This window comes from Harpegnathos saltator, unplaced genomic scaffold (genome assembly GCF_003227715.2).
Source record: "Harpegnathos saltator strain DR-91 unplaced genomic scaffold, Hsal_v8.6 scaffold25, whole genome shotgun sequence".
NCBI classification, from domain to species: domain Eukaryota; kingdom Metazoa; phylum Arthropoda; class Insecta; order Hymenoptera; family Formicidae; genus Harpegnathos; species Harpegnathos saltator.
Genome location: NW_020230039.1, coordinates 1,948,028 through 1,961,447, shown reverse-complemented (window position 1 = coordinate 1,961,447; position 13,420 = coordinate 1,948,028). Strand labels below are relative to the sequence as shown.

The 13,420-nt window shown below is 61.2% G+C and overlaps 1 protein-coding gene across 1 annotated transcript; it reads left to right on the top strand.

The window, feature by feature from the left end:
• Positions 1–12,174: 12,174 nt before the first annotated feature.
• Positions 12,175–12,627, top strand: LOC112588601 (atherin-like). Its single transcript, XM_025298991.1, has one exon. The coding sequence runs from the start codon at positions 12,175–12,177 to the stop codon at positions 12,625–12,627; it is 453 nt and encodes a 150-aa protein (XP_025154776.1).
• Positions 12,628–13,420: the final 793 nt, after the last annotated feature.

The following is a 13,420-nucleotide window of genomic DNA, read 5'->3' as shown; positions in this document are numbered from 1 at the left end:
ATAACAAAACCCGTGGCGATGGGGCTCGTTAGCCTATTTTCCAGGCACCCAACGAAGGGACGGAAAACCCTTTGCAAAACCCGGGTATCGGACTCGTTAGTCTGGGAGGTTGCCAGACAACCCGACGAGGGGAAGGAAAACCCACTGTAAAAACCCGGGTTAGTGGGTTCGTCAGCTTTGAGCAACCTATTCCGGAAATTGGAAACTCCGTTATCAAACCCGGGCGAGGGCTCGAGAGCTTGACTTCGTGGGTAAGCAACCTATTATTAGGGGAGGAAAAACCCCAATACCAAACCCGGGTGCGCGGCTCGTTAGCCTGAGGGCATCTGCACCGGAGAGAAAACTCCGCACAAACTGGGCGTTCGGGCTCGTGAATCTGGCGGTCCAGACATCCGAAACGGAGAGAAAACTTTGGACCAAACCGGGCGTTCGGGCTCGTGAGCCTGTCAGTTCAGGCACCTGAACTAGAGGGAAGGAAGAACCCTGACTAATAAACCCGGGCGATCGGGCCTGTGAGTCTATTTTTCTCAGACATCCGAACGAGGGGAAGGAAAACCCAATAGAAAAACCTAGGGATGGAAAACCCATTAAAACCCGGGTATTGGACTCGTTAGTTTGGGAGGTTGCCAAACAATACGACGAGGGGAAGGACACCCACTGTAAAAACCCGAGATAGTGGGCTCGTTAGCCTTGTGCAACCTATTCCGGTGATGACCACCGGAGATTGGAAACTCCGTTATCAAACCCAGGCGAGGGCTCGAGAGCTTGATTTCGTGAGCAAGCAACCTACTATCAGGGGAGGAAGAACCCCAATACCAAACCCGGGCGATCGGTCTCGTTAGGCCGGCGGTGCCAGTCAACTGAATCAGGGGAAGGAAAACCCAATGCAAAAACCCGGGCGTGTGAGCTCGTTAGCCCTCGGGCGATCACAACAGAGAGAAAACCTGTCAAAAACCGGGCGTTCGGTCTCGTGAGTCTGGCAGTCCAGACATCTGACACTAGGGGAAGAAGAACCCCGAATAATAAACCCGGGCGATTGTGCCTGTCAGTCTGGTTTACCAGATACCAAACGAGGGGAAGGAAAACCCAAAGTAAAAACCCGGGAGTTTGGGCTCATTAGTAGCATGGCAACCGAACCGGAGAGGAAAACTCCAATTTAAAACCAGTCGGGGGTTTGAACTCGTTAGTCCCGGGGCGGTGTTTTGGACTCGCTAGCCCTGGGGCGACCAAACCGGAGAGGAAAACTTCGCGAACAAACCGGTCGGGCGCTCAGGCTCGTGAGTCTGGTTTCCCAGACCACCGAGGAAGAAGGAAGAACCTCATAGAACAAACCCGGTGTGTCGACCTCGTCAGCCTAGTGAGGCAGCCGATTGTATGAAGTCCACAAGGCAGAACTCGTGTAGTCTAATTCCTCTACACGAGTGCTGCTGAACGGCAATACCTGGCGGAGTGCGTTGCGGACCCTGCGGGTCCTGGTCCCGTCGTCGGGTTGGGCCCTCTGATCTCCGGGGGCAGCGGATAGTCGGCAACGGGGAGCGAGCACTGTTGTGCACTCCCTGATCCGTTAGGCCAATGCTCTTGGGGGCCCGGGGGTTCGTTCGGCGTTGGGGACAGGAATGTTCTCGGGGGACAGGGCGGGCTCCTCTTGAGTATAGGATGGCTTTGTCATCCAGAATGAATTTTTGCGTGGGGGGGAGGGGTTCCAGAGGGGGCTGGCGACGGCGCAGGTCCTCGAAGGAGTGGAGCTGCGGCGGTGACGGATGGGGCTGTCCCCGTCTCAGTGCCGAAGAGGACATGTGCGTCGAATGAACCAGCTTAGGTCGCCTCTGAAGGAGGGTTTTTCTGGGTGCCGTGTTGACATTCCTTGAGGAAACTTGGGGGATGCACTCATCGGTGTCCCAGTCTCACCCTCACGAAAATGGTACCGACCGGCTGTTACGGGTGTACAGGTCGTGGAGGCATGCTACCGTTGGAAGTCGACGCTACGGCCGCCTGCCTTGAGGGGCGGCCGGACAGGCGCCAGGCCGCTGGCCCGGCAGGCCGGTGCCCGACTGGCCGCCCCGAAGGGAGTGGTAGCGTGGTTGCGGCAGCGGTGATGAAGCCTCACGGATGCACTACTGCAGGACTGGAAGACTCCCGTAGCTGGTCGTCCCTGCGCCTCGACCGGTCCTATAAAGGGTGTATACCCCCCATGCAATCAACGGCACCCCACACCCCCATGCAATCAACGGCACAACACTCGGTGTCCGGGAAGCCTGGAGCACACACTCGGGGGTGGTCCATCCAGGAGGGAATACCTTGGTGTTCGGCGGCCGGAGATAGTCGGTAACGGGTAACCCGCGGGTGGCGGGTGACTTGATCCGTCAGGCAAAAGCCGTCGAGCATTGGGGCCCTTTCGGAAGTGATAGCTGTTGATTGTGCCAGGTTACTGGTCATCGGGTGGGGGAGGGGACCAAAAAAGTATCCCCTTCTTTCTCCCTCGTGGACGCCACCTTGCCGTGGTGTGGGAGCTTGTGTATCCCGATGACGTACAGGGCTGTTCCGGCGAGGGTTTCGACCCCTGGCAGGTTCTACCATGCCGGGGTGGCATATACGGAGGCACCAGACTAAAAGCGTCCATAATACTCCTGGATGGGCAGCTGCCTCCAGGTTTTATCCAGGGACTGGAGGGTCGCACTTGTGTGGCCCAAAGGTCCCTACAGCGCGGGCAGAGCGGGCTCGTTAGCCTAGTGAAGGCAGCCGGTCTAGGGGAAGAAAAACCCCGAATTCAAACCCGAGTGGGTCGGGCTCGTAATAATCCGACATCGGATGGATAACAATGACGACCAAGGCAAAAAACCTCTCGGTACTCGGACCCGAGAACCGACGTAGGAAGAGTAGCGTCCCGGCGCTCCCTATGTCGTCATCGAGCGATGGGCTGGTGCAGGGGTGCTCCGCCTCGACACTGTGTACCGACAGGCCGGGACCCCTTTGCAGTAAAAGGGGTACCCGAACGGGGGGTAACGCGAGTGCGGACGGGAATAATGGGGGGAAAGGGACTATCAACAAGCCGGTGGTCCGCTCTGATATTGTGTTGTCCCAGGGCTCGCGAATCCCGGTAATGAAGGACAGTAGAGAGAGATTCGTTGCCAGGACCATGGCCACGACTTCGAAGGCTGCCAACAGCAGCAGCAGCAACGGAGTCACCACCATCCAGGCCACCAGGGAGGCGAAGATGAAGTTGGGGACGACGAGCGGCGGGTCGACTGCGTCGGTGGCGACGTAGCCAAAACCTCCCCTTGTGCTGGTTCCAGACAGGGACCCGCGGGGTCGGTAGCCCACACATGGTAAGTTTGTGGGCATCAGGCAGAAGAGGGAGGCGGAAGTCATTAGAAGGAAGGAAGAGGGGGAAGTTCGCCTCGAGGCAGAGGTCGCGGACCTTCTCGACAGGGGGATCCTTCGGTCACTGAAGGATACGCGCCCTGCCGAGGAGTTTCTTAAGAACCCTGCCTTTGGGTGCGGTCAGGCTGGTGGCACGAAGGTCCAAGACCTTAAAGGGGACCTTCGTGGCACTGCTTAACCGCGCCATGGCCACCTCTGAGACCGTTATCACAATCCTCATAGCGAGGGTTGCGGCCCAGGATGGGAAGAAGGAGGTCGTAGCTACGGCCAATAAAGAAATGGAGGAGCTCCGAGAGGAGCTCAGAGTGTTAAGGATGAAAAACAGGAGCCTTGAGGAGGAAGCAAGGGCGAGGGAGATCGCCGTGGGACCTTAACCATCCCAACAAATTGCGGCGATGACATACGCTCAGGCGGCCGGAGGCAGCGGAGCATCGGCTGCGGAAGAAGTGGCTCGTCCAGCCCCATCACGGGCAAAGAAGCGAAAGGTAACCCAGCGAAGGGCCATTCCGGAGAGCTCCTCGAGCTCATCAGAGGAGAAGGAGAGGGAGGGTCCCACCGACAATATTTCATCGTATGATGAATTTACCGGTGTCCTTAGACCCTCCATCAAAGGGGTCCGTAAGGAATTAGACGACAGTCTTGCTCACCTGAACTTGAGACCCGAAGGAGAGGCTGCGTATAAGGTGATCTCGAGGGGGATTGATTACCTCCTCGAATGCAGAGGAAAAGTGATGTCCGACAGGGGATCATGGATACCCAGTGCAGAGGACCTGGCACTTGTTCCCTCCCTTTCCCCGACTTCCCCCGCTGTGGAAAGGCCCGCCCTCCAGGTTGAGGAGACATCTGTCCTCCCGGCTGGGGAGGCATCTGTCCCCCGGCTGGGAATGGGAGCACTGGGGAGAACGGGAAGCAGATGAGGGAAAGAAGAAGGACCGTGGCCGAGAAGAAGAGGGAACAGAGGAGGAGGCAAGCGGCGAGGAGGAAAGAGGAGCAGCGGATGCAGGAGCTGCAGGTGTTGAGGAGGGAGGCCCAGGAATCACGGGCCACAACTTTGAATCGAAGGGCGGCCCTCCCTCCCCCTAAGGAGATAAAGAAAGCCTCCTCTAAAGTCGGTGGAGCGGGGAAACAGGAGCGGTGAAGGATACGGTAGCGGATCCTGGGAGGGGAAAACCTCCCCAGGCAATTCCCCCCGCAGCCACTGCCCAGGCCTCCGTGGCCCCGGGTCCGGAGACTTGGAGCAGGGTTATGGGTAGGAAGGAGAAAAGGAGGGAAAGGCAGGAGGAGAAGAAGAGGAGTGGACCGATCCCTCCTCAGCCGATAGCCGGCCCAAGGAGGGGACCAGCAACCGCGGCGGTGGTGCCGAGGCCGCCCAGATCGGCAGCCATCACTATTACGTGCCCGAGGGACGTACAAGGAGTTTATGGTCGAGGCCACGCGCCAGATCAGACCGATGGATGTGGGAATACCGGGGTCTCCGCCGACCGACTTGTCGAGGAGCTCGGCAAGCTGGCGGGGGAGAAGGGCCCTGACTATCGCGTCCAGAGGTTGGTGAAGACCGCGGCGCTGCGGCTCACCGATCTGGACGTGAGGGTCGAGGCCGATGAAGTGATGGCCGCCGTGGCCCTCGCTGAGGGATGCTTGTCCACGGAGATTTCCGGGGGCGAGGTGCGACCCACCCAGCGGGGAATGGCCACGGCAGTGGTGCGGTGCCCTTTGGCGGCGGCCTCGAAGGTCGTCGCCGCGGGGCGGGTCCAGGTGGGCTGGACCCGAGCCGGGATGACGGCGCTGCCCGCTCGCGCGGCGCTCTGCTTCCGTTGTATGGAGCAGGGCCATGTGCGCGAGCGATGCAAGAGCGCCGTCGACCGCAGTGATAACTGCTATCGCTGCGGTATCCCCGGCCACCGCGCCAAACAATGTAGGGCGGCAGCGGCACACTGTCCCGTGTGCGCTGAAGCGGGCAAGCCGGCCGGTCATAAGATCGGCGGAACCCCATGCAAGCCTTTAACGGGCAGACAGAGGAGGAAGAGGGAGGCCAACAGAAGGAAGAGGCAGCCCGGATCCAACCCAGAGGGGGAGACAGCGAATGCCTCTCTCATTCCGGCGAAGGATGATGGGAAGGACCGACAGGTTCCTCCACGGACGGCCGGAGTGAAGGCAAGGGAGGAGGTCAAGCCGGCTTCGTCCCCCACGCGGGATGAGGACAACATGGCGGTGGAGGCGGTCGAAGATCGTACCCTGGACCCCGCCGCTCCTATGGAGGAAGAGGCACTGCCGCAGAAGGGGAAGAGAAAGAGGGGAGCCCTAGAGGCGGCGCCTCCGGCGGCGACACCGGAGGAGAGGAAGGCGGCAAAGGAGATGGAGGACAAGGAGCCAGCCCCTCCGGACAGGAAGGATAATGTGAGGAGGATATAGGCTGCAAAGACTCCACCCCCAATAACTGTAGTAGGGAAGCCGGAGGACGCGCCATCCTCGGCTCCCCTTGTAGGCTTCCCCGCCTCATTCTCCCGAGAGGAGGGAGAGGCAGAGGTAGAGACGCTCCAGATAGGAACCACCGAGGAAGCACCCAAGGAGGCATTAGAGCAGATTGCCACCACGGAGGCACCCGATATGGAAGCCGCTACCACGGCCAAAGTTCCCCCAGAGGAGACGGGGACGGCGCTGTCGCCACCCGATACCTCCTCAGGGGGAACGAAGGAGGAACGCCCGGAGGAGGCGTGAAGGCCTAGCTTTCACACTTCTCCGGGTATCCCAAGCCAACCTAGGCAGAGGCACCCGTGCCCAAGATCTGTGGATCCACAATCTCGCGGAGATGGGTGCTGGCCTAGGATTGGTCACAAATGCGCACTTCATCCCGGCCGGTAATCCCAACTAGCTGGGTAGCAAGTGCGGCTTAGTAGCCGTGGTGGCTAATCCCGCAACGGGCGCCCTCCTCTGCAAAGTCAGGAAGAGGGGGCGTTCGTATGTGGCTGTCGACTGTGGGCCCATCACTGTGGTGGGGGTATATCTCCCCCACCACAGAAATAGAGAAGGCCTAGGCGAGCTTGCCCGTATTGTGAGGGTCCTGGACAGGGTCGGGGATGTGGTACGGCAGTGCCACCCCCAACCTGTAGTCGTCGTCGGGGACTTTAACGCCCACTCAGGTGAGTAGGGCTGCAGTCCCCGGCAAAGGGACCCTCGAGGCAAGGCCGTGGCCGAATGGGCGGCAGGATTGAGCCTCGTGTTAATGAACACGGGGTCCACCAGCACCTATGTGCGGCCGGGGGGAGAAGGCGAGTCGGTCATAGATCTGACGTGGGCCTCTCACTCGGCTGCCCGGGAATTCCGGGAGTGGGTGTTGGAGGAAGAGAGAGAATCGCTGTCGGACCACCGATACGTGACGTGGGCTCTCCGACTCCCCACTCCTCACCGGAGGCTGGACCGCCGCCCGGGGGAGGGGGACTTTCCCCTCCCCAAAAGATGGGCCCTCGGTCGACTTGACGCGGATAAGTTTCAGGCGGCTGTCCTCGCGGCGACCTGGCACCTCGATCAGAGGCCAGGTAAACGGAACCCTCTGCTCCCTCTTGAGGGGGCTAAGGAGGTGGTGGGCATCGTGGCATCGGCCTGCGACGCCACGATGCTCCGGTCCCACCCCTGCCGGAGCTGGGCTGCGTACTGGTGGACGCGGGAGCTCGCGGAGATCCGCGACTCCTGCGTCTATGCCAGACGGGTGAACACCCGGGCCCGGCGCGACGGCGGGGATGTCGCGGGGACGAAAGAGGGCTACCTCCGAGCGAGGGAAGCTCCCAAGGCCGCTATCGCCGAGGCAAAGGAGGGAGCCTGGGAGCGCCTGATGAGCTCTCTGGACGAGGACCCGTGGGGGCGCCCGTACAAACGGACTGTCGGAAAGATACGTCCGTGGGCGCCCCCGTCGACGGAGTCCATAGATCCTCAGGACCTCAGGGGGCTCCTCGACACCCTTTTCCCGAGGGCTGAGGGGCCCCCCTTCCAGGATCCCCGTTCCTGAGTTCAGGACGGGGACTGGAACGAGGATCTGAGGATCTCGCCAGAGGAGTTCGCCGCGACCAGGAAGAGGCTCGGGACCAAGGACAAAGCCCCCGGCTTCGACGGAATTCCTGGTCGCGCTTGGGCTCTCGCCCTCGGCGATGGAAGCCTATCCACGGCCACGCGGAAGGCAATGGAAGGGTGCCTAAGGGAGGACGTCTTCCCCAGGAGTGGAGGAGGGCCAAGTTGGTCCTCCTCCCGAAGTAGAGTAAGGTGCCCGGTGGGCCACCGGCCTACAGGCCGATATGCCTGCTGGACGAGACGGGTAAGATGCTGGAACGTATCATCGCAGACCGCCTCGTCCAGCATCTGTCCCTGGAGAGACCAGACCTCCACGGCAATCAGTACGGGTTCAGACCCGGACGATCTACGCTGGACGCACTCCAGCATGTCCGGGACCTGACCCGTACCACCGTGGAGGAGGAGGGTGGAGTGTTACTCGCGGTATCGCTAGATATCACAAACGCGTTTAACACCCTGCCCTGGCCGGAGATAGGACGGGCCCTGGAATACCATGGCGTTCCCGTCTATCTTCGGCGATTCCTGGCGGCGTACTTCAGGGACAGGGATCTCGCCTACTCGTGGAGAGGCGGGGTCCAAGTCCGGCAGCAAATGGAACGCGGTGCTCCGCAGGGGTCCGTCCTGGGCCCTTTACTATGGAACCGGGTGCTGCGATCTCGTCTTCTCCAAAGCTGCCACGTGGTCTGCTACGCAGACGACACGTTCGTGTTGGCCGAAGGGGAGGATTGGGAGCTCGCCTCCGAGTGGAAGCAGCTCTACACTCGGTGGTGGGAACCATTAGTAACCTCGGGCTCAAAGTGGCCCCACAGAAGACAGGCCATGTTATTTCATGGACAGGGTCAGGGGAGGCCGCGAAGGGCCCGGGTCCTGGTGGACGGTGTCTGCGTCCGCGTCAAGTCCACGATGAAATATCTGGGCTTGACGCTGGACAGCCAGTGAGAATTCGGGCCACATTTCAGGTGCCTGGCCCCCCGGGTCCGCAAGATAGACACGGCCTTAGCCGGCTTGATGCGGACCCAGGGGGGCCCTGGATGGCGGGCACGCCGCCTGTACGTGAGCGTTGTGCTCTCGGTCGCCCTGTACGGGGCGCCTATATGGGCGCCCCGACTCTTAGCCACCCGCCGCAACAGGGACCTGCTGCGGCAGGCTACGCGGCCAGTGCTGGTGAGGGCGATCCGGGGGTACGCGACAGTCTCGTACACGGCGGCGGCCGCCTTGGCCGGCTCCCCCCAGTGGAGCTCCTCACCGAAAAGAGGTATCTCCTTTACTGGCGCATACGTGAGCTCCGCGAAAGGGAGGAGGGGCTATCGGCCAGGGACCTAAGGGCCCTGAAGACCCAGGCCGGTGACCGGATCCTCGACAAGTGGTCGGCCGAATTGGCCGATCCGCGAGGATTCGGTCGCTAGACAGCCGAGGCTGTCCGGGCGTGGACTCTCTTTCCACTTGGTGCAGGTACTAACGGGGCATGGATGATTCGGAGGGTACCTGCACCGAATAGGGAAAGAACTCACCACCGAGTGCCACCACTGCCCGGAGCCGAAAGATTCGGCGCGGCACACCCTCGCAGAATGCGAGGCGTGGAGCCAAGAGCGCTGAGTCCTGGCTCGGGCGGTCGGGTGCCGTGTGGAGGATCTCTCGCTCCCGCGCATGGTCTGTGCCATGTGCGGGAGCGAGGAGGCATGGGGGCGGCGGCCTCCTTCTGCAGGGTTGTCATGTCCCAGAAGGAGGCCGCCGAGTGGGAGCGTCGGTCCAACCCCGACCGCAGGGTGCGGCGGGGTAGAAGGCGGCGCTCCCCGGGAGATGGTAGCGGCCCCGAGGTGGCGCCGGCCGAGAGGGAACGGCGACCGGTCCGCCGGAGACCGCCCCCTCGGCCGCCTCGGGGCCGACTTCGGATGCGCAGGGGAGGGATGCCAGGAGGGGGGGTGAGAATCCCCGCCTGCGCTCCCTCGCGCGTCGGTAGGGGAAGGAAAGGTGGAGCGGGGTCCTCTGGGAAGGGCCACGCTCCCCCGCCCCCCGGAGTAGAATATTTCGAACGGGAGGGGGGCGGGAAGGGAGGGTAGGCATGTCCCCTCTCTCCCGTAAATGAAACCGTAAGGCCAACTCGATCGGCATAGCCGATCGGGGCGCCGCGCCTGGACCTTGTCCTTAGGGAGAAGGGGCGCGGCACGTGGGCGTGGGGCTCAACAACATGAGCCGTGGGGCCGGGGTGTCGGGGAGGGAATGCTGGCGCATTTCCCCTGACTCCCCCCATCTCGGTTCGACTGGTAGACATCCCGCAGAGGTTTTAGTGAGTAGGAGTCTCACATAACCCTCCGCCCCTCCCAGGAGGCGGAGAGTACTTATGCTGGGTTTCCTCTGCGTTAACAAAAAAAGAAAAGCCGCCCCTTGACTGCGTTTGCCGTGCCTGGACTAATGCAGTTCCGGATAATGAACCTTCGGTCTGCACTCCGCGCCTGCTATCTTCCAACGACTGCTGGATGGCGTACTCGGCCCTGAGCTCAAGTCCCATGTACTCGCCTATCTAGACGATATTATCATCGTAAGTCGGATGTTCGAGGAACACATTGCGCGGCTCGAGGAGGTTTTCCGATGGCTCCGGGAAGCACGACTACGACTCAACGCGGAGAAGTGCCGCTTCTACGTGAGCCGCCTGCGGTACCTGGGGCATATCGTGGACCGAGATGGCATTTGTACCGACCTGGAAAAAGTGGGCGCAATCTCGGAATGGCCGGCGCCCACGACCGTACGGAAGATGCGACAATTCCTCGGGCTCGCATCGTGGTACCGACGATTCATCCCGGGCTTCTCTGCGCTAGCCGCCCCACTCACCAGGCTCACGCGGAAGGACGCGAGGTGGAAGTGGGGCGCGGACGAGTACGCCGCGATGGCCGCACTGAAGGAACGGCTGACCATGGCGCCGGTGCTCGCGTGCCCGGATTTCCGGGAACCCTTCCAGCTGCAGACGGACGCGAGCACGGAGGGGCTGGGAGCCGTCCTCACGCAGCGGTTGGACGGATCAGAACGCGTAATTGTATACGCGAGCCGAACACTAAATCGTGCCGAGAAAAATTACAGCGCGATCGAGTTGGAGTGCCTCGTCGTAATCTGGGGGATAAGGCGAATGCGCGACTACCTAGAGGGCTATCGCTTCATGGTGGTCACGGATTACCAGGCCCTCCGGTGGCTGCGCAGCTTGGAAGCCCCCATCGGGCGCCTAGCCCGCTGGGCCCTCGAATTGCAGCAATACGAATTCGAGGTGCAATACCGGCGAGGCGCTTTTAATACAGTCGCCGACGTGTTATCGTGACGACCCGAAGTGAGCGCCATAATCATGGGAAACAAGTGCCCCTGGTACCGTTGCATGAAAGCACGAGTAACCGCGGACCCCGCCGCCTGACCAGATTACTCCATCCAGCATGGCCAGCACCTCTGCCATGTCTTGCACGAGCTGGATTTCCGCGAAGTACCAGCGGAGGAGCAGTGGAAGGTGTGCGTACCCCGGGAACAACGTGCTGAAGTTCTTCGCCAGCTCCACGACGAACCTACCGCCGGCCACTTGGGGATAGCGAAGACGATCGCCCGCGCGGCCCGCCGGTATTATTGGCCCGGCATGTTCCGGGACGTGGCCGGACATGTCCGGGCCTGCGAGACATGCCTCGCCTACAAGGCGACACAGGTTAAACCCGCGGGCTTCTGCACGCCACCGCGGTAAAGGACCCGTGGGAACAGGCCACCGTAGATCTAATGGGCCCTCTGCCGCGGTTGATCGGCGGCCACGCGTGGGTTATCACTATGCAGGATCGCTTCTCCAAGTAGCTAGAAATGCAACCACTCCGAAGGGCGACGGCGGGGGCAATGGAGCGGGCGATCACCGAGGGCATTATCCACCGACACGGCTGCCCCCAAATAATAGTTTTCGATAACGGGAAACAATCCCGCGAAATTTCCGCTCCGCGCAATTCGCGAAGTTTTGCGGGGCCTTCGGCATCCGTCACCGCACCACATCTGTCTACGCGCCGCATTGTAATCCGGTGGAGCGGACAAATCGCGTAGTCAAAACGATGATCGCACAATTTGTAGGGAAGAACCACCGCAAGTGGGATACTCAAATAACCGCGCTACAATTCGCGTACAACTCTGCCGTGCAGGACTCAATAGGATACAGCCCGGCCTTTCTACTCAACGGGCGGGAGTTGGGTCCCTGGCCGGAGACCCGCACCGCTGCTCCATCGGAAAGCCGCCGCCGACAGCTCGAAGACGCATACGATGTCGTCCGTATAAATTTGGCGCGAGCTTTCCAACGTCAGAAGCGCCATTATGATTTGCGACGACGCTCTTGGCGGCCTGCGATAGGGGAGACCGTATGGCAACGCGAGCATCCCTATCAGACAAAGTGCAAGGCTTTAACGCCAAGCTCGCGCCCAAATACTCCGGTCCGTACGAAGTTCGACGGATAATCTCGCCGGTAATCGTCGATCTTCGCGCCAAAAATGGCAAGTTGCTACGACATATTCATATTCAAGATTTAAAGTCGAATAATAACAATAACGAAAAGCCACAGGACGCAGAGGTCGACGACCCGGAAGGGGAAAACGAAACAACGGCCCGGGGTATAAAACGGCGGCCTCGAGCTAAGAGAGACACACTTTCTCAAGCTGTCGCAAGCGGCAGCAAGGGAAGTTTTTGGCAAGTTTCAGAAAGCATAAGCTAGCGATAAGCGACTCCCGAGCGATGGAGATCGAGGATCTAGCCGTCCTGTGGACGGATCTGGCCTTCTTCGACGACGAGGAGAGGGCCCCGGCCGCTCCGCCGCCGTTGTCGCCACCACCACCAGCGAGCACACCGCCACCGTCGCCAAAGCCGCCAAATCCCCAAGTCCCCGTAAGGGGGACACGAATTCAGCGGTCCGACACGATGCAGCGCCGAAAAGCAGTCATGCTTACGGCTCTGTTGCTCCTACTACCTGGGCGCCGAGGACGTCAGCCGAAGGCGCTGGCAGCCACTACAATGGCTACCACCCGCCCCACGCGGCTACCAACGAATCCGCCGCCGCAACGGCCGCCGCAGCAGACGCCGCAGCAACGGCCACCGCCGCGACGACCGCCACCATCGCCGCATCGACTGCCACCACCGCCGCAGCAGACGCCGCCGCTGACGTCACTATCACGAGCCACAGGGAAGTAACCCCCCACGACGAAGCGACCACTCTCGGGTCCGATCCCCGTCCGACCGCCGAAAGTTCTCCGACCGGTCGGCCCGAGACCCCCGCCGCCGGTCCTCGTCGAAGTAGAGCCTGGCGTCCAGAAACTCGTGCCGCTCTCGTCGATCGATGCACATCAGTCGCCAATATCACCTTCGGACGCCCGAAGGAAGGTAGATGCTACGATTCCACGCGGACGGGCAGCTCCGGTCTAGCCGCCGCCTGCCGGATGACCTCTCTGCCAGGGGGATGATGTAACGAGGCGCGAATGCACTTTGTTACTACCGGCCCGACCGACCATCTGTCGGGCCGAAGAACGGCACTTTGCGCCACCCCTAAACGCAATTATCGCGCGCCGTCGTTATCTCGCGCCGCCGCTATCGCGCGCCGCTGCGATCACGCGCCGCCGCTAACGCGTGCGGTCGCTATCACGCGCCGTCACCGTGCCTCGTGCCGATTATCGCGCCGCTCGATCGCCGCCGTATCAATCATAGAGAATACGACTAAAACGGCAGCGATCGAGCTTCTGAGCACCGACCGATCCGTATCGTCATTCGATCTAGACGCTTTATGCCGATAGTGAGAATATCCGGGCCGTTTCGTTCTGCCTTTCGCTTTCCGACTACCCGACCGGCGACTAAGCAAACGGGATTGTGCGTCTGCAGTCTCGATCGAGCGTGCTCGATACTTCGACGTCTTCCGTCTTCCTGGGTTCGTGCGTGCGTGTGCTCAGTCGAGCGTACTTGGCAGTCTCTAGCCTTTACCCGCCGCCCTGAG